Here is a 19,122-nt window from a genome sequence, read left to right as displayed (position 1 = left end):
CGTCCACTTGAGGCTGGCTACAGAACGAATCATTCTCCATAAGTCCCCATGTTAAAAAGTCCACAGCAGAAATAAACATGTTTACAGCCTGGTACAAAAAACTGTTTTGGTCTCTGTAGCTAATTTCCCCGTTCATGACAACTGTACTGAGGGTGAATTTATATAGAACTCACCTGTTCAAATTATATTAAGGCTTAAAGTTATGAAGAAATAATGGACACTTTGATTGACAGGTGGCTTGTTTGAGCACCTACATGTCATTTTTCCTGCCTCAGCTTCAGTGACGAGCCACGGCTTTGCCAATTTTTATTTTAGCCGGGAGGCAGAAGAGCAAGGATAGCCAAGATGGCACTGGAGACCTATCCAGGGTGTACGAGTGTCATCTGGGATTGGCTACAGCCCCTGCAACTCTGATATAAGAATAAACAGTGATGAAAAAATGGATGGATGGTGGAATGACGACAAATAAAAGATCATCAAAGTTATTAGAATTAGAAACTTTATCATCCCAACGGTTGTTGAGATTTGATGATGGCACTGCATGCTAAGAAAACACAACGTAAAAACATTTTGACACAAACTGATTAAAACCAAGATATTCATCAGAAATAATCTGTTTTAAAAACCTCAGAAGTATCATATGGGCACAGTTAACAACCTGTTGCACCCCCAGAAACAACTTCCATTTAAAAAAAACACTTTTACTTTCTTTTAAACACATTGTGTCTGTTGAGTATTGTTAAAAACAACAACCTATTGTTGAGAAAGGTATATATAAACAACACCCTGATATTATAAATCGAACAAATATGAAAAGGATGATGCTACACAATTCATGACAGAAAGTTTCTACAATGTAAAAAATAGCAGTAAACTTCCCTCTGAGGTGTCTCAGTATGTTATTATTAATATTTATTTCCTCAAACAAACAGTAAGCATTAAAGGAATGTGTGCAAGCCTGTTTTATTGTGACGTAAGCAGTAAATAACGTCCTTGTATAAAGACTGTCTTTGTTAAAGCGGTGACTCAGTGAGGACTGAGGATGGGCCAGAAGCTTGTTGTTCTCTCATGGGAAGATTGGCAGGAGTCAGGAAATGAAGACTGAATTGAGAGCACTTACAGTGAGTGAGTGCATTTGGCAGGATTACAGCCACCATCTCTTTCACCCCCGGATAATTTCAAATTTCAGCAAGGTGGCCTCCCTAGCTGCTTGTTTTGCAGAGTCATAACAAAAGAAGAGACTCTGGTGATAAACAAAAAGTGACTTTACAGGAGAGGACGACGGGGCAAATGGGTACAGCTTCCTAGATAATGCTGCTGCGGGGATTTAAATCCTCCCTCCTTCAAGCTCGATTAAATTTTCATTGCCACGTCCTTTTTACCTGATGGTTGTATTATATTATTTAAATGTCAGGTATCTCTCTGTTCACATCACTTTACAGCAATGCACTCATTCTTATTCTCATTACAACTTTCAGTGCTGTAAATATGAAACTAGTCAGTAGGTGTTTATCTTAGTTTAGCATAAAGACTGAAAACACGTGGAAATGGCTAGTGTGGCTTTGTCCAAAGGTAAGAAAATCCATCAACTAGCACCTCTAAAGCTCACTAACTAAGAAGTTATATCTCATAACCTCCATGAAACCACTTTAGTGGTTGTCTGGATTAAACAGATGTTCATTCATGAGCTGTAGAGTTACTGGTAGGCTCATAAGCTACCTGTTTCCAGCACTGACAGTATAGAGAATGGACAGTCTATGAGTGAGTTTCTGAAGAGCCGCTCAAAATCTGTGCGCTTAAAAATCAGCAAAGTCCTGGATCATCAGCGGACCTGAGGCGGGCTGAATGACGCCTGGTTGCTCAAACAAGCCCTCTGCAACGACACCCACCTGTCAATCAATGCGACCATGGTGTTATTTCTGCATAACTTTAAACCTCAATATAATCTGAACAGGTGAGTTCTACAAACATTCACCCTCAGTACAGTTGTCATGAACTATGTAAAGTACTTTAAATTGCATTTGAATATAAAATATGTTGAAAATAAACTGCCCTACTTTCAAAAAAGCATTCATTTATCATGCTTAAGCTTATAAGGCCCTCTCCCCATATAACTTGGGTCTATTTGATATGGACGTGCAGTTTCTGGCACTTACACATTGGCTTCACTTCACAGACACGGGGGTTGCCGCTTGGTTTCCAGTCTTAATCTAAGCTAAACTAAATGGCTGCTGCTGTTTCTTTGTATGTACAGACATGAGATTGGTATTGATCTTATCTCTCAGCAAGAAAGTGAATAAGTAATTCCTGTATTATCTACCTGCTTCTTCTTTAATCTGCTGGAATTCAATACCGTCCCTTAGGGAGGACTTGATGCACTCGGGACCCTGAACGAGGTAATAATTTCCTCTTCCTGTGACAGGATAGCCTCTTCATTCAAAAGCAGAGGCAACACTTCAAGGTGCAGATCGAGGTCTGGGATTTATGTGTTCCATTTAAAATGAGCAGTGATATAGATGTCGCAAAACATACCAGTGTCAGTAACAGGCAACTCATATTTCTGATCCCAACCTTGCTGCGCTGGAGATAAATGTACTGTGGTCCAGGGCCATTTGCATAACTGTGAAAGAGTAATGCTGCTGACTCCGGCTAAAATACTGACAGATGGGTTTAATTCCATTATGTGAGCTACTGTGTGAGGATGGAGTAGCAGCTGAGCGCAGGGCTCTAAATGTTCACTGCACTGGGGCCTGAGTGGTAAAATACTGGAGAGCTGTGGATAAGGATAACAGACAGATAACTAATCGAAGCAAGAGAGGTGTCACAGGCCAAGAGGTCAACCTGGCAGATTACATCCCTCAAGGCCATTGACCCCACGTTGAAATTGAGCTGAGTGGTATGTCAGTTATATGACTCCTATAGTCATTACATGAAGCAATATCAGTTCAGCATCAAGGACAGTTGAATGTAAGCAATCTATACTGGAGGCATTATGTATAGCATCGTCTCTTCTATGATGTGGTGAACGCGTTGACCGGAGGAGCTCTAGTTCAAATGGTTGGAAGGATTTTTGTAAATATTAAAAACCGTACTGTGTCTGTTCTGTAGGTTTTAACATCCAATGAATTTGTCTTTACTGGTGCATAACAATAAACAGTAGAAAGTAAAGGTAGATTTATTTTTTTGAAAAAGATTTAACTGATGATGAACTGGTGATTTGTCTAGGGTGTACCCCACCTCTCACCCTAAGTCAGCTGGGATAGGCTCAGAGAGAGTGTTGCCAGAAAGAAATAGAAAATATTTAAAAGGTGGTGGATTATCTACACAATATTATCTTGTGTGTGTTATTGACAGGATATAACGTAATATAATATTTCAAACCCTCTAGTATGAAGTGTAAAGAATACGCAAGAATAATCCAAAAGATGTGCATCGGTGTAGTAAGTCTCTGAGTCAGGTGTGTCGATTTCTATGTTAATGTACCGTGTAGTGACTAGTGAGTGGAGGTCCTGGTCCTTGCAAGCTGCAGCCAGGAAGAAGGAGGATGGATGGATACATTACAGGCAAATCCAACAGCCTTTCCATCAAAGAAATAAAAAACTAACTGAGATGACACATCCAATTTCGGTCATGGAACAGGCAACATGAAAATATGTTTTAAATGAATCTCCAAAATGTATTTTCTATATGAAGAAAGAGTCCTGGCTGGTGCAGTCACTTTATGAACATGCTGTATACTATAGCTTGTGTTTCCTGCCTGTGTACTTAATGCAAGAATGACATTGACCTGTAGCCTCACAGGTCACATCCAGAAAAAAAAAAAGAAGTTTTATAGCTGAATGGCTGAACATAAATAATCTTAATGTACATTTCTACTTTACATCTGATTTAACCTCAGCTGGAGAAGAACCATCGATCTTCACATTTGTCTTCCAGACATTTAGTGACATTGATCCAGCATTTTGCCCTTGTCTCCATCGCTCCACACCAGTCTGCCTTGTAATGTCTTCATCGTCTCCTCTATCCATAACCTATTTTGCTGTGTCCATGTAGCTGGGTTTCTAATGGGGCCTTATTAGCGTGCCCGCTGCTCAGATAAGACATATGATCCTCACTGTAAACCTCCAACGCTTCGTCACAGGCCCCCGGAGCAAGGAAGGACCCTCTGAGGGCACTGAATACACGACACAGTCAGTTACATCTCACTGCAAACACTCAATCTGTGATCTGGACAAAATGTCAATAATAAGCTGACGTATTTTAGTACTAAGAATCACATATTTACATATATCATGTCATCATGCCGATTGCCAATTTACATGAGGAATAGCCCGTCATAGAATATGAATCACTTGGTGTTCAGGTTTGCAGGATAAATTGGACTGGAATTAATCTCAGTCTTCCCCAAAGACATTTAAAGGACTGTCTAAAAAATAGTGTGGTGGTAGTGTGGTGTGAAGAACGGTCTTTTCTGGGATCGAGTCATTATTTTATGTCAACATTTCAGTTTACAGAAAACCACAAAATACTCTCTCATACTATGATTAAAGGTGGTCCGCTTCATATTATCTTAAATTCTTTATGCTTTGGCTCTTTTTGTTCATGTTAATCCTGTTTGAACAGTGTTATAGTCAAAGAAAATATTAATAATACTGAGGATGATCTTCCTTTTTTTAATTAAATATAAGCACTACCAGTGAGAGAAGTGATACAGAAATTGGATCATATTGAAAATTTGTACTCACAGTGTCACAGCCTATAAAAAAAGTTAATGTACTGTTAATGTCAGTCTCTGAATCCACCACTTCGGTTCAAGCTGAAATACATGGCATTCGTGTTCTCCAGAGGACGAATCCAGTCATTGAAGATCCCCCTGACTTTTCCTCTAGCGCCATCACGACGTTGACGTTGGCATTTTTGGGGTAAAACAGTCGGATGAATTGCTGTGAACTTTATTTCATATTTTATTTCCATGTTTTTCAGGTCAGAAAATGCACCTTTTCCAGTCTTACTAATCATTCACCCATTCATATGTCGATGGCCACAGCTGCCCTGACACCGTAAACCTTATACCTGCGAAAGATCATCATCATAGACAGTGAAAATTATGGACATGTCACCCAATGGTTTCTGTGATGGCTCATAGGAGTCCTGCCTCCGGTGGCTCCCAACTAACCCAAAAATGGACAAAGATGTGGAGCATAGGTGGAGACCAGGCGGGCTAAATGACAACCGGGTGCTCGAACAAGCCAACTGTAATAGCACCTACCTGTGCATAACTTTAATAAGCCTTAATAAAAACAGTTTTTATACCAGGCTGTAAACATGTTCAGTTCTGACATTTTAAAATGGGGACCTACAGATATTTTGTAGTCAGCCTTAAGTGGACATTTGAGAAACTGCAGTTTTCGGCTTCATTTTACAGCCTCTGAGGTTGCTGCTTCATCATTATGTTAAAATTGTTAGTGTAAGCATGTTAGCAGTGCTTTCTCAGCCCTTACAGTGATCTGTCTGTAGACTGTCCACCGTGGCATTAATTAAATGAATATATGGGAGGGGGGTGATGATGTAACGATGAGTACTAACTCTAACTAGTGACTCAATTTCCATTTTGTGGTAAACTATTCTTTTATGTTCCACGAGTATCATTAAATCCAGGGACCACATAAAGCAGTGAAGTCAGGATTTTCCTCTTGTCTTGGCTCAAGATGCTGTTAAGTGTGTGTGTGTGTGTGTGTGTGTGTGTGTGTGTGTGTGTGTGTGTGTGTAACCCAACCTTTCCAGCTAATTTCTGCAGAAGCAGGAAAATAAGTGAGCGCTGTCAAGGTCCAGCATGTCAGTGAAGAGTGAGGGCCAGAAACACTTTGCCACTTTGTCCTTCGTGATCTCACGGCAGTATGCCTCGCATCTCATCTCCTGAGGGCGACAGGCTACACTTCCCTTTACTGAGCACGCTCTTTAAACGGCTGAATTATGTCACCACCGATCAATGCCAAATTTCACCACACCCATGTGACTGAAGATGAGCTGACTTTCCAGCCTTTAATGTGAAAATGATAGGCCTGTGCAGCCTGTCTAGCTTACTGAATCAGCCCTATGACTACAGCATTGTAGATTTATATTTTATTGTGGTAAATCTTTATTTAACTGATATAGATTTTGGTGTAAGGACAGGTTTTATGTAATATTTAAGATTTAAAGGAGATAGTCGGGGTAAAATAACAAATAGCTCCACAGAGAATTACAGCCAGGTTTATCTAAATTCAAACAGACGATAACAACAAAATATCTATTTATTTATCTACACACAACCAAGAGTGTGAAGAAAGAATCCTGCAACATAATGAACCACTGCCTCCACCTGCTGGAGCAACAATGACCTGCAATCATGCACCGACCAAATAAAGACGCTTCTCTGAACAGTAGAGATTTTTAATAAACTTTTTTCAATTCACAAGTCATATTGCAGCTGACGTGATTAGTTTTTATATTACCAAAATCATTGCAAAATGCAGTATCATAAATATATGGCAATCTCATATATACTTTTTTTTTGTACATATTCATTTCAAAAAGGTCCCTTAGTTGTAAAAAGTGTATAACCAACCTAAAATTCTGATGGAAACCTGCAACATTCAGTGCAGTATTTTCCGAAGAAAAAGATTTTAAATACAAGCTCTTACTCTATTTAAAAGGGCTGCTACGATAAAGTGAAACGATTGCTTTGATCTTTATGTTTAATTGCTAAACAGGCATCCTGATTATCTTATCTGAACCATCCACGCAGTGAAAATGGATAATGTTTTTGACATATATTCAATTAAATAAAGGATATAAAAAGGCAATATTGGCAATAAGCTCAAGCGTACAGAATAAGTGCATTTACCAAAAAATAAACTTCCTCTGAATATTTAAAAGATACAAATGTGTCAAACTGTGGAGTGTCACTGCCCAGCTGAGAGATCACGGTCACACAGAGCCAGTGTCAGCCAGGGAAGGAGTGTGAAGGTTAACAGGAAGATTATTCTGCTCTCTGTGAGGCAGTACATCTTTTTTTTTTTTTTTTTTTAATACATCTCTCCCTCTCTGATATTCAATCTCCACCCTGTGTCTATCCATTAATCGTCTTCTTATTGATTTCTCTCCTGCTTTTTGTCTCTCAATGCCAGTCTTCATCGTCATCATCCTCTGCCTCAGATGAGTCTTCATGGCTGCTGACCTCCGCCTGTTCAGCCACTCCGTTCCCGTTTCCTCCCCGATGAGCCGCCGCCGCCACTGCTGCTGCCGCCGCCGCCGCTGCCACCTTTCTGGCCCGAGCTTCAGCTGCTGCCTGTTCCTCTTCTTCTTTCTGACGCAGCGCTGCAGCCTTCTTCTCCTGCTCCGCATGACTCTTCATGTGGGCACTTCGACTCTTCACTTTATAAAAGACCCTGTGGTACAGGAGGAAAGTTAGGCTGTTGGGAGAATTCAGCATTCATTTGAACTGATCGAAGATCAAAACAAAACAAGCTTCAGAAGACTCTGAGGTTGTTTTATTCTGACACATTAAAGGATCATAAAAAGTTGATTATTATCATTTTGTCTGATTAATATTATTCATGTTTTGTTATTACAAATTATGTATCCCTACAATATTGCAGTTTTAAATCCAAAACATGAGTTCTTTCTAATTAATACGAATTGTTACGACCAGATAAAAGGGTATGAAGAAGTATAATAATTAGTTAGTATTACATGAGCAGGATACAGAGCAGATACATCTGAAGAAGGTTAATACCAGCCAATATATCAGTCAAACTCCAATTAAAAGACAACTGGAGAAAAGCCAGGAAATGCATTTATAGTCACAGTGGAGATGAGATATTATGAACATTAGTGCAGAACCCAAAAATCAAAGAAAGAAAAAGAAACCACTTCTGTGCATAAAGATCCTGATTGTTGATGTTTATAATATGTAATATATAGTTTATATTATATACAAGGAAATAAGACATAATAACAATAACTAAACATTATGTATTGTAAAACTATACTAGATCTATTATATAAGCATGAAACTGTGAAATAATCAAATAAATTCTCAATAAACAATTAAATAAAATCAATATTTAGTATTATGAAATGTTATTTCACCAACATTTATTTTCAAAATGATTGAGTTTTATTTATTTATTTATTTATTTATTTATAATTAGAAAATGTGCATTTCTATATTTTTGACCCACATAAAGATCACACACAAGAACACAATAATGAAAGATTAATAGATAGTGAGTCTGTAACATCCTGTGAGCCAGCATCACTTAATCACTTAATCACGATTAAACCTCTGCGATGATTTGAACGCACCTGCCACATTTCTTGCACGGAAATATTGCGTCAGGATCCTGCGGCGGTGGTTTCACGGGTGGTTTGCTCTTCTTTGCTGCGGGCTCGGCTCGAGGCCTGTGGGCTACTGCCGGATGGTGAGCCTCCTTATTCACAATGTCCGGCTCTCTCATCATCACCACTGTTCCTGCCTGGAGCACCAAACATAAGCAGAAGTTAGGCTGACACACACACGATGATCCAAGATGCGTTTAACTGTTGCGTGATACTAGTCAGTGTAATGAAACACTTACATAGTCATGAGCCTGTAGTGACTGGGCAACCCTCGCCTCCTGGCTGCTCTTAAGGCTCTGGCTGTGAGAAACGTCCTTCTTGTCATCGCCATCTGTCAGTTTTGACTGCTGTGAACTCTGAGTCACACCAGAAAAATACACTAAATATTAGAAAGACCTTTAATATTCTAATTCAAACTGATTATTTGGTGACCTTTCCCCTCATCTAACTTGGCCCAGTCTATGCAAATAACATTTAGTACATGCATGGTTCATTTGATCCACTGTACCTTAACGTCCACCACAGCCTCTGTGTGCTTCTCCACAGGTGAATCTGGGGGGCCGAAGGTTAAGATCCCATTGCGACCGATCTTCACCTGTTTCTTGTATGTGTAGTAAAACTCTACACACTGAGCCACAGTCTTGGTCCGCACCTTAAAAATCAGCCAAAGAAAAAAAAAAAAAAAACACACATGCAGAATTTTATCATCAGCAGCTGTGTGTGCATTTGTACCATCCATATATTGATGATCAGTGAGTGATATGTGTGCATATTATAACATTATGTAATGAAGAGCAATCTTAAGCTGAGTGGCAGCCTCTTACTCATGCCAGGGGAATTGTTATTATTACCGCTTCTTCAAAATGAAGACCACATTTCCCATTAATCCACCTACTTCCTGTCTTTTGTTTATTTTCCTTTTCTTTTTGTTGCACATTTTTGAACTAAACTCGAGGTTTGAGGTGTTTGTGATGAAGAGCAGCTTTGTCCTGTTTGCAAAAAGGGCATTTTCCATTACATCCGACTCTGGCTTCATGTTGTCAAACGCAGACATGAGTCAGTAACGGCTGAAAAGCTGTATTTTATTTTGATCCGTTTTGTTTGAAGCAATTACACTAATGCTCCAGCATGTATGTGTTCATGATTTATTGGTGTAGAAACGCTACACAGAGCGCATTTAATTAATTTTAAATGTATTTTTTCTTAAAGATTTATTTATATTGATGCATAATCATTCACGCTGCAGGGTAAAATGAACAAGCATACCAGTTTCTGCACCATAAAGAAGTCCTTCCTGTAGGCAGAGATCCCCTTATTGAAGTAGCGCTTCTCTTCTGCAGTCCAGCAGTCGGAGCCTGTAAATAAATCAGACAATTTATTGTGTTATTAAAAATTTCTTCAGCCTTTAAATAATTTTAGGGAGACATTAAGGAAAAATTATCACATCATCCAAGGTCATAAATAAACTCCAATATTTTCAGAACTCTGCTGCCCATCTGCTTAGCCAGTGCCACTCCCATGACCACATCGCCCCTGTCCTCCAGAAACTCCACTGGCTCCCTGTCCCTCTACAGTGCTCCTAACTGCTCCACCACCACACTCCAGCCTGCAGCCTCCGCTCCCTCTGATGCCAACCTTCTGTCTCCACCACTCAGGAGCAGGCACTGGACCTGGGGGTGACAGAGCTTTGTCTATAGCTGCCTACACCCAAGTCTGCACCAACCTGGCTACATACAAACCACAACTCAAAACTCACCTTTTTAGGATTTGCTTTGCTTTGCTGGTAAATTATGTTGTCTGCATATTATCATTGTGTTGTTTGATGATCTTAAATTCTGTAAAATGTCTTTTTTGGGGATCATTTTCTGCTTTATTAAAGGACTCAGAGGAGAGAGAGAGAGAAAGGATGACGGGCTGGAATCACTGCAATGAGGGCTCTAGCCTCGATAGATGGAGTGCACACTTTGCGTATCATAAAAAAAACACTCTATAAATAAAGTGCGTTATTATTTATTAGAAAATGACAGACTGAGAGATCAAGAATTGCTCTAATATTACTCACCTGAGTAGTGATAACCTGCCAGGTGATGGCCTTTGGGGAAAGCTGGGTCCTGAAGCATCAAACGCCCCAGTGTTTCCTTAAAATCAACACAGTTAATCACAATTAAACATTGTTCTTCATTAGCATGCTTTAATATAATAGAAACGAGCAACAAATCTGCAGTGAAAATTAAAGAATATCTGAAAAATGTTTCTGCCGTCGTCGAGTTTTAGGAATCCGAGTTGAGTGAGTCAATATGAGTCACTATACTCACAAGGAAATCACCTCCACATTCATGTAAACAGTGTAAAGTCAACTCCTGGTTGGTTCCTCCACCTCGGAGCACACTGGAACACGCCATGTTCATCAAATCCTCCACTAATAAAAAAAACGGTTTGAAAGAATAAGCATCACACAAAGAGACTAATAATAAGGGTTGGTGAACGACAGGAAATGTGAGATACTAACTCCTCTCCTGATCGCCCTGTTTGAGGCGGGAATCATCCACAGGGAGCCAAACCAAGTCCGCTTTGTGCTGGTCAAACTGGGAGGAAAGATGATCTTGCAACTCGGGAATTTCTGCCTGGTACTTCTGCCCGATGTTAATACGCCTGGACAAGTAAAAACAGGCACAAAAACAAACACAGAGCGTTATGGTGATAACCTGATAACCTGAGAGGCCTGTTTAGGTGACTGTACTTACGGTTCGAGGCTAACAGGTGTGGCGGCAGTGATCAGCGGCAGAACAGGAGGAGTGATTTCTGAACTCGCTGAGAATACAAAATGATTTTAACTTTAGAGATCATCTGAGAATGACTCATTAGTAGAAAAAGTCCACACACAACTAAGACTCACTGGAGCGCAAAAGACTGCGCGTTGCAGATTTGGGTGTAGGCGGCGGCGGTGGCAGGATTTGGTTGCTCGCAATGTTGGTCAGGAAGGTGGAGAAGTAGAGTCCCGAGCCCTCGCGCACGGGAGACAGGATGGGTGGAGGCGTGTACGGGGGCAAGGTGAGCGGGTTGTCTGGCAGGCGCACCGGAGAGCGCAGGTTGCTCTGGTAGGAAGTGATGGTGGAGTAGAGGGATGAAGGGATGAAGGTGGATGGTCTGTGCGGGGGGATGATGAGAGGCTCTGGGCGAGGTCGGCGCTTAAATTTGGATTTTCCATCGTCGTCTGTCGCATCGCTTTCCCCATCCTGGATAGATAGAAGAAGGTTTGAGGCGCATTTTAGGGTTTGATCAGATCTTTCTTATTTATTTATTTTTTTGCTTTGGATCATACAGCAACCCCTGGGTTCCACTGGACACAGCTCTGTAACATCACACCTGCAACATGGTTTTGGTCCGCTCTCCACGAGCATTTAAATGCCACCAAGAGTGTTTAATGTTTTTTGGGCCTTTTCAAGCTTTTTACGTCTGAGAGAGACAGCCACAGGTCGGATTCAAACCCTGGGCTTCCGCAGCAAGGTCTGAGCCTTCGCACGTGGGGTGGCTGCTCTACCAACTGAGCTAAACACCGCCCCATGTTTCAAAAAGCATTTTGCCCACTAGACTTTGTGTTTTATTTTGAAAAACTGACCAGATTCCCTGTGTTGTTTCTGTGTCTGACTCAGTCTGCTCTGTGTTGCTTGACCTGTTGTTTTGCGGCTTCCGTCAAAAATAGAAGAGCCGCATATTCTCCGTGGAGCCGAAGCTTCTGAAACGTACTGCAACGCGTCTGGTGAAATCACAATCATTGTCTAGAACGGATGTCATCATCTCCGGCGGGCCGTGGCACAGCTGGAATGCATCACAGCTGTGCCCGGTAGGATTGCGCCGTTACAAGTGAAGCAACATGAATTTGTACTTTCGCCGCATTTGCTGTAATTTTGTAGTTTTAAATATTACAGGGAGTAGTTAAGCATGTGAAGAGCTGCCAACTCCTCAGCAAGATTACCAGCACTACTGTGCACCCATTATTGTGTAGAACACTAAATCACTCCCTGCAGAGAACTGAGATTGTGGTTAGAAAAAAAAAACACTGACTGACTTCTTTAATTAAGCAGTTTGTTTGTTTGTTTGTGTTGTAAAGTTCAGGCTTCAACAGTTGCTCCTCGGGTGTATTTCAGACATAGTAGCTCAAATAAGTGTTTGCTGTAGTTCTTAACTACTGATGTCGTTATCTGTTGATTTGGCGACAGATGTTTACTGATGATAATGACTCTGCTAGGAGATTAACAGGCACACTGGACCTTTCCAACATCTGATAGAACCAAAGCACCACTGTCACCGGTGTTATCTTCCAATTTTCAAAATGGGGGGTGGTCCAAGAACACTGCCACATTTCTCCACACATTTCTAACTAAATTACTTTCTTAATAAGCACGACGAAGTAGGAAGCACTTGCTGTGTGAAGCTTCACTGTGAACCTACAGAAGTTTAAAACAGCTGTTTGTGTAGTTCAGGATCGAGAGTCATGTTTTCATCTAATCCATGGGGGGGGTCTCAAACTACATACTGACGATCACCGGGTTTCAGAAGGCGGTAATCATTGCTGAAATGTACACCTCTGCTTCTAAAAGGTAGGAGTGTAAGTAGCAAATATGAAAGTGGAGCCAGCAGCCAGTTAACATAGCTTAGTTTAGCATAAGGACTACAAACACCTGGCTCTGTGCCGGGCTCGTTGACTGAGAAATCTTAGTTATTTTTAGGGCGAGCCAGGCTAACTTCTAGCTCTTCATGCTACGCCAAGCTACTGTAACCAGCTGCTGACTGTGGCTTCATGTCGATCTGTGAGACAGATACGAGAGTGGTATCAAGCGTAGCATCTGATTCTCAGTGAGAAGACGAGCAAAGAACAGCTTCTTTCACCTTTCACTACACACAACTGCGACACTAAAACGCTACTGCTCATGTGTTAATAAATCAGTAATAATAATAATAATAATAATAATAATAATAATAATAAATATGTCAATCAGGGATCCATTCTGCTGCATAACAAATAACAAATACAGTTTAACTTATACTTGTAGAGAATATCTTTTAATTGATGAGTTGCAACTTTGACTTAAGTGACAGATCTGGATACTTCTTCTTTTTATGGAGGAAATTTTGACATCTTAATAGGGTGATAATGTGATTACAGATTACCCTCAATCAATGCAATGCCACCATCATCATGTCCTCACAATACTAACCTGGCTAAAACTCTCCGTTATGGAGTTTCTGAGCGATCGCCGCCGAGCCACGATGACAGAAGGTTTGCGTTCGGACTGTCCTGTAGGCCGCTCACCCGGGCCGAGTCGTCCTTGAGGCCAGCCACCCTGAGCATCTGGTTGAATCCTGTGCACCGGAACAGATACAGGGATGACCAGAGGCACCATTGAGGCCTGTCTGCCTGAAGGACCGTCCTCCTGTTGAGGCGCAAGAGCGAGTGGGGAAGATGGTGAAAGATGGTAAAAGGAGAAAGCAGCAGAGAGATTTAGGAAGTAGTGGAGAAAATGGAAAAGAGATTGAGAAACACAAAGAGAGGGAGACGGTGTGAGTGCACATAGTCATCTACACAGGATGGCAATATATTTAAGAAATTACATTAGGGCTATTACTTAAGATTACTTTCATTACAGATTTTGCAGAGATTGCAGTAGATTCATCCTTTGTGAAAAATGCCCCTTATGACTATGAAGACATAGAAAGGCTGAGAAAAGCAACAAATCCTACAGCTTCAGATACTTTAAACGGTGAAAATTTAGTTCGTTTAGTGGGTACTTTACTTCAAATGTTGCATTTATGGTGCCAAAAGCAAGTAAAAATCTGCAGCATTGCCTCTGTCACATGTAACATGAGGATTACGGTTTTATTACCACACATTTCCTTTCAGAGGAGTGCACACACATCTCATGGTATTTGTGGTTGAGCTGATAAAATTCTGAGCAGTCCTATAGTCTGGTCGTCAGGTAAACATATACATCAGATTTAAACTTTGTACTTCAGGCAAAAGCTGAGTGAATCTCGCTTGAATCTCATCTCCTAACCCAGATAAGTGCTGCTTGTCACAATGCAACAGCTCTGGTTTGTGAATAGCAATATGAAACCTGTTTGGTGTGTGTTGGGGAATATAGGAGTGTAGCCGTGCAGGTTGACAGCTCGGCCCCTCCCTAGCTCTGTTGAATGACTGGGAAAGAGCCTGAGGAATGTGGAGGTGTGCAGACATGCAACTTGCAACCTTAAATGTACATCCACCATGCACACTCTGCACAAAAACTCAATGACGAGCCTAAAAGCCCCTGAGGGCAGCGCGCTCTAAACGTCCCTGTGCTCTGAAATAAAAACAGACCACAACTGAACTCGACTAGATTTTGTGCATTGTGTCTGTTTAACAAAGCTGCGAAAGAGTAAATAAAGTAGCCAGTGGCAGTGGGTGTGCCACGTAGAACGCCAACATTATGAATCCTGCATAACAAAGTAAAAGTATCGCCTTTGTCATGATCAAATGAGAGCAACATTTCAAATCCAAAAAGGCAGATTTTTTAATAATGGCTGTTTTGGGTTGCGCCAGTATCCGGTGTGTGACAGTGTATAGTATGACTGTACACGCTTGTAAAACAGCCTGCTAAAGCTGAAACTTCGACAGCTGTAGGAATCAAATGAGCAAACCTAAGAAAAGAGTTTTGTAAACCATAGGGAAGTTCTGCATAGAAACAGTGTTCTTCCTCTTTGTACAGCTGCTTGCCAATTTTTGCCAATGAGAGAATTTGCTCTTACGTCAAGATTCGCTGATCTTGCCACTCTTCTTCAAGCAAACTGAGCCTATAGCAAGTATTCAAACGGCTATAAAGAGGTGATCAACTACAGCGGTGGAGTAATAAGATTTTTTTTTTTAACCTTGACCATTTTAGCAGGCTCCATTTCTGACGCCTTCTGAGCCAGAGTCTCCAAGTTGAACTCCTTAGACGCCCTCCTTCTTCTACTGGTGATCTGGATGACACCTCCTGTTGTCACTTCCCCTCCTCCTCTCACAGCCACACTGCCTGCTACTCCGTTCTGGGGTGCTGGAGGCTCTTTAGATGCTTGAGACCAGATGTTTGTCGAAGGGGGACCCAGCGGGGACTGTCCCTCTCTGGAAAGGCGGCGCGAGCGCCGAGGCGCAGCCGGCGTTGCGTCTGAAGGCTCTGCAGGATTTGTGGCAACCTTTTCAGGGCACGGTTCGGGTACGGATGATGCATCTCTGGTTGGAGCCTCTGGTTTCTGCTGCGGCTCCACTGGCTGAACATCTTCCTTTTTAGGCACAATGTCGGGCGGACAAGGCTCGGGAGACTGATACGTCACAAAGTTTTGGGTTTGTTGCTGTTTTGGTTGCACTTGTAGTTGTGTCGTTTCTTGTTGTGCCACATTTTGTTGCTGCAACTGCTGCTGTTGCATGTGCTGGATTTGTTGCTGTCGCTCTTGTAGCTGCTGCTGGTGATACTGTTGCTGCATCTGCTGCAGTTGTTGCTGCTGTTGTTGTTGTTGGTGCTGCATTTGATGCTGTTGGATTTGTTGCTGCTGTTGCTGCAAATGTTGTTGCTGCTGCTGTAATTGAATGTGGTGCTGCTGATGCAACTGCTGTTGCTGTTGTTGCTGCTGCTGCTGCTGCTGCTGCTGGTGATGGTGGTGCATTTGTTGATGCTGCATCTGGTGGAGCAGTTGTTGTTGAGTTTTGGGCTGCTCGCCGTACGCCAGGCTCGGCACTCCCTTGTTGCCTTGGAAAACAGAGTAATAACCCGGTGGAAACTGTTGCTTGTTGGGGCGAAAAGTTGCCTGAAAGGGTTGCAGCATGGGCCCCTGAATAGAGTGAGAAGGCATATGGGGCTGACTGAGCTCCACACCTTTGTGGGCATGCTGATAGGCCTGCAGCTGAGCCTGGTGCATTGCCGCAGCGTGCTGCTCCCACTCGAGCCCCCTTGCTTGGGCTGGAGCTTGCGCCTGAGCCTGGGTGGCATCTCTATAAGCCTCAACAGGTCCTGGCAGTTGATTTTCACCCCCCATTGGCAGCGCTACACCCTCGTGAACTCCCTTGTGGAACGCCATCTGACCCCTGACATTCACTCCGCTCATATAGGTGCCAAAGTTCTGCCCCCAGGCTGGCACAGGAGCTTCCTGAGACCAACCGGGCGGCTGTATGGAGTCCTGGTGCATCCACTTTACTGGAGTAGCCTGTTGATAATGTGGTAGACTTTGGGGCCCTTTCTCTTGGTTGTAAACACCAGAGCTGCTAGCAGAGTCATTGTGGCTTGATTCTAAAGCCGGAGGTCCCATGCCATAATAAACCTCCCCTGAATGCACGGGCTCTTTCATGGCTGCAGCCCGATGCTTGCCACCCTTGTTAGTATTAACTTGAGGAGGAAGACTCATAGTAATATCACAAAAGTATTTAAATGGAGTCAGAGCACTCGATGTTGATCTCTGAGCGTGCAAACCGCCCAGTTATTGCCTCTGTAGTGTGCTTTCACTGCCTGTGGCTGAAGAATTCTTTGTTTAATTGTGTATACAGAGGTATTTGGGAGGAAATATAAATCCCAAAGGAAAGTGCAGGGTGGGGAGCATGCAACCCTCCTTCCAGAATCAAATCTGAGGTTTGCTGTCCATTCTTCTCATCCTCTTTACGGTGCCAGGACCTTGTGAGAGAAAGGAAGGGGGTTAGACAACTTTCTTTTTCCTCTCTCAAGACAAGCATACAAAAAGTTTTCGGTCGCCTTTCACTCGTGTGCAAGCAAAGAGGAAATCGAGGCCTACACAAAGCAGAAATAGCCCAGTCAGTGCAGTGAGAATCAGTCAGACAGTGTTGTCTGTTGAGGTAAGAGCTTGGGGGAGAGGCATAAACCTATATTTCGATAATTACGTCCAGGTGCGTGCAGAGAGGACGTTATGAGCTGAAGAAAGTTTGGAAAGCAGCAACAAGGAGGCGCCTGCAGTGCAGCTGCCATTTGGCATAACAAGAAATACAGGAAACGAAGGGACTCGTGTAATCACCCGAGCGATAGCCACTGATGTTATGTTCAAAAAAAAAAATCAAGCAAGAAGGAAGCGACAGAAGAGTTTGGCTACTGTGTGGCAACACGGCGGATTAGTAAAAACAAGACAGTGTATGTACCTGATCAGTGGTGCACAGAGCTGTCCATGGCAAGCTCCATGGAGTCACTTTGGTTTCGATCAGAGTCGACTGCATGCATGCTCCATGAAGGGTTTGTGCGCAGCAGATGTCATAACTCTTGACAACTTTCGCTCGGGAGTTTTTTTTTTTTTACAGCGCACAATATGGCGAACAGACGAGTTTACAATCCAACGAAAACATAATCCAAAGTCCGGGCGCACAGGCTCGTTAACGCTGTGGTTACTGTGTTGCACACTGTATCCGTCAAACCGTGCACTTCAGGAAAACATGTCCACAACTTTCTCCCCCCGCATCAGCGAGTTAAAAAAAAAAACCCACACATCAGACTCCGTGTCGTGCCGTGCCGTGCAGCAGCAGGCAGCAGCAAGTTTTTCGCAGATTTCAACACAGCGCTGCGTCACTTCAAACTCCGTGCGTCGGTTTATCCACACTGGATGAAACGCTGCGTAACTGCGCAAACACACGCAGAAAAGTTGTGCTCCCCCTGAACGCACCGCCTCACCCCAAAACAGCTCGACTCCGCATCCTGTTATCCAATCCGATTGTTCGGCCACTCCCATCCATGCATCCGTGTACGTTTGTTTTGCTGTCATGGCTGCCCCGGATTGCGGAGTCCTCACAGCTCGACACACGGAAACAGTTGGTTTGTTGTGGGTAAGAAGAAGCAGCAGGGGCGTAGACAAGGTTTTTAGGAAGACTGGGGTCAAGTTCATGCAGACCCCCCAACACCCCCACCCCAGATCATTTATAAGAGACCTTTAAGTTTGATTAAATGTTTCATTGTGCACATTGTTTCAATTTCTACATGTGGACAATAGAATATATATCTACTTAATTCATAAAACATTTTACTCACTTTAAAGCAATTTACCACAGAAGCCCTAAGTGGTCATGCATTCATACATTTTATGTTTTTTTTAAATTTGTTTGTCTGTTTGTGATAACAAGTTGTTTTTTTAAGCTCTCAAGTGTTATTTGTGTCATTTTGTTAAAATAACAAATGTTGTTATCCCGAGGTAATGACATAATTAATTCAAGAGCACAATTTAGTATATTCAAGGATACTTTTAAGACCTAATTCTGAAGGTTTATAACCTGAGACCTCTCAAATTCATCGACACAGAGTCTAAAAAATGTCGCTGTTCTCCTTTTAAAAATCATACATTCTTTTCAATTTCTGTTTTCATGTGATAACGTGTTGATTTAATATGTTTTCTCAAGCTCTTGACTTATTTATGTCATGATCTTGAAATAACAAATGTGGTAATCCCAAGATAAGAGAGAGAATTAACTGGTTTTCTCTTTCTCGAGATAACAAGACTTTGTCTTCATCAGATAACGACATAATTAATTTGAGAATCTCGAGATAATGAATCTAATGTGATAGGCGTGCAGAGATTTCACATTGTGCCATGCTGACTGATGGATGTGAAGTGCTGAGCAATATACTCCTGCCTCTCTGACATTGCTACACTAATTTACACACTTAATTTTCTAGATTGTCTTTTTGTTTTAGATCTCATGTTAATTATGTCGTTATCTTGAGAAAATTATCCTGTTAAATC

The 19,122-nt window shown here is 42.1% G+C and overlaps 1 protein-coding gene across 1 annotated transcript; it reads right to left on the bottom strand.

The window, feature by feature from the left end:
* Window positions 1-6,418: 6,418 nt before the first annotated feature.
* mideasa (mitotic deacetylase associated SANT domain protein a) lies at window positions 6,419-18,158 on the bottom strand. The gene is made up of 13 exons (XM_027284022.1): window positions 17,537-18,158; window positions 15,289-17,060; window positions 13,602-13,817; window positions 11,279-11,618; window positions 11,127-11,193; window positions 10,892-11,034; window positions 10,698-10,801; window positions 10,445-10,520; window positions 9,649-9,737; window positions 8,891-9,034; window positions 8,622-8,738; window positions 8,350-8,519; window positions 6,419-7,430 (listed from the first exon to the last, which is right to left on the bottom strand). The coding sequence occupies exons 2-13, from the start codon at window positions 16,795-16,797 to the stop codon at window positions 7,160-7,162; spliced, it is 3,246 nt and encodes a 1,081-aa protein (XP_027139823.1). The 5' UTR covers window positions 16,798-17,060; window positions 17,537-18,158; the 3' UTR covers window positions 6,419-7,159.
* Between the last annotated feature and the right edge of the window lie 964 nt (window positions 18,159-19,122).

This window comes from Larimichthys crocea, chromosome XI, assembly GCF_000972845.2.
Source record: "Larimichthys crocea isolate SSNF chromosome XI, L_crocea_2.0, whole genome shotgun sequence".
Taxonomy (NCBI): domain Eukaryota; kingdom Metazoa; phylum Chordata; class Actinopteri; family Sciaenidae; genus Larimichthys; species Larimichthys crocea.
Note: the sequence above shows the minus strand (reverse complement) of the source record. Positions and strands in the feature narration are given on the sequence as shown.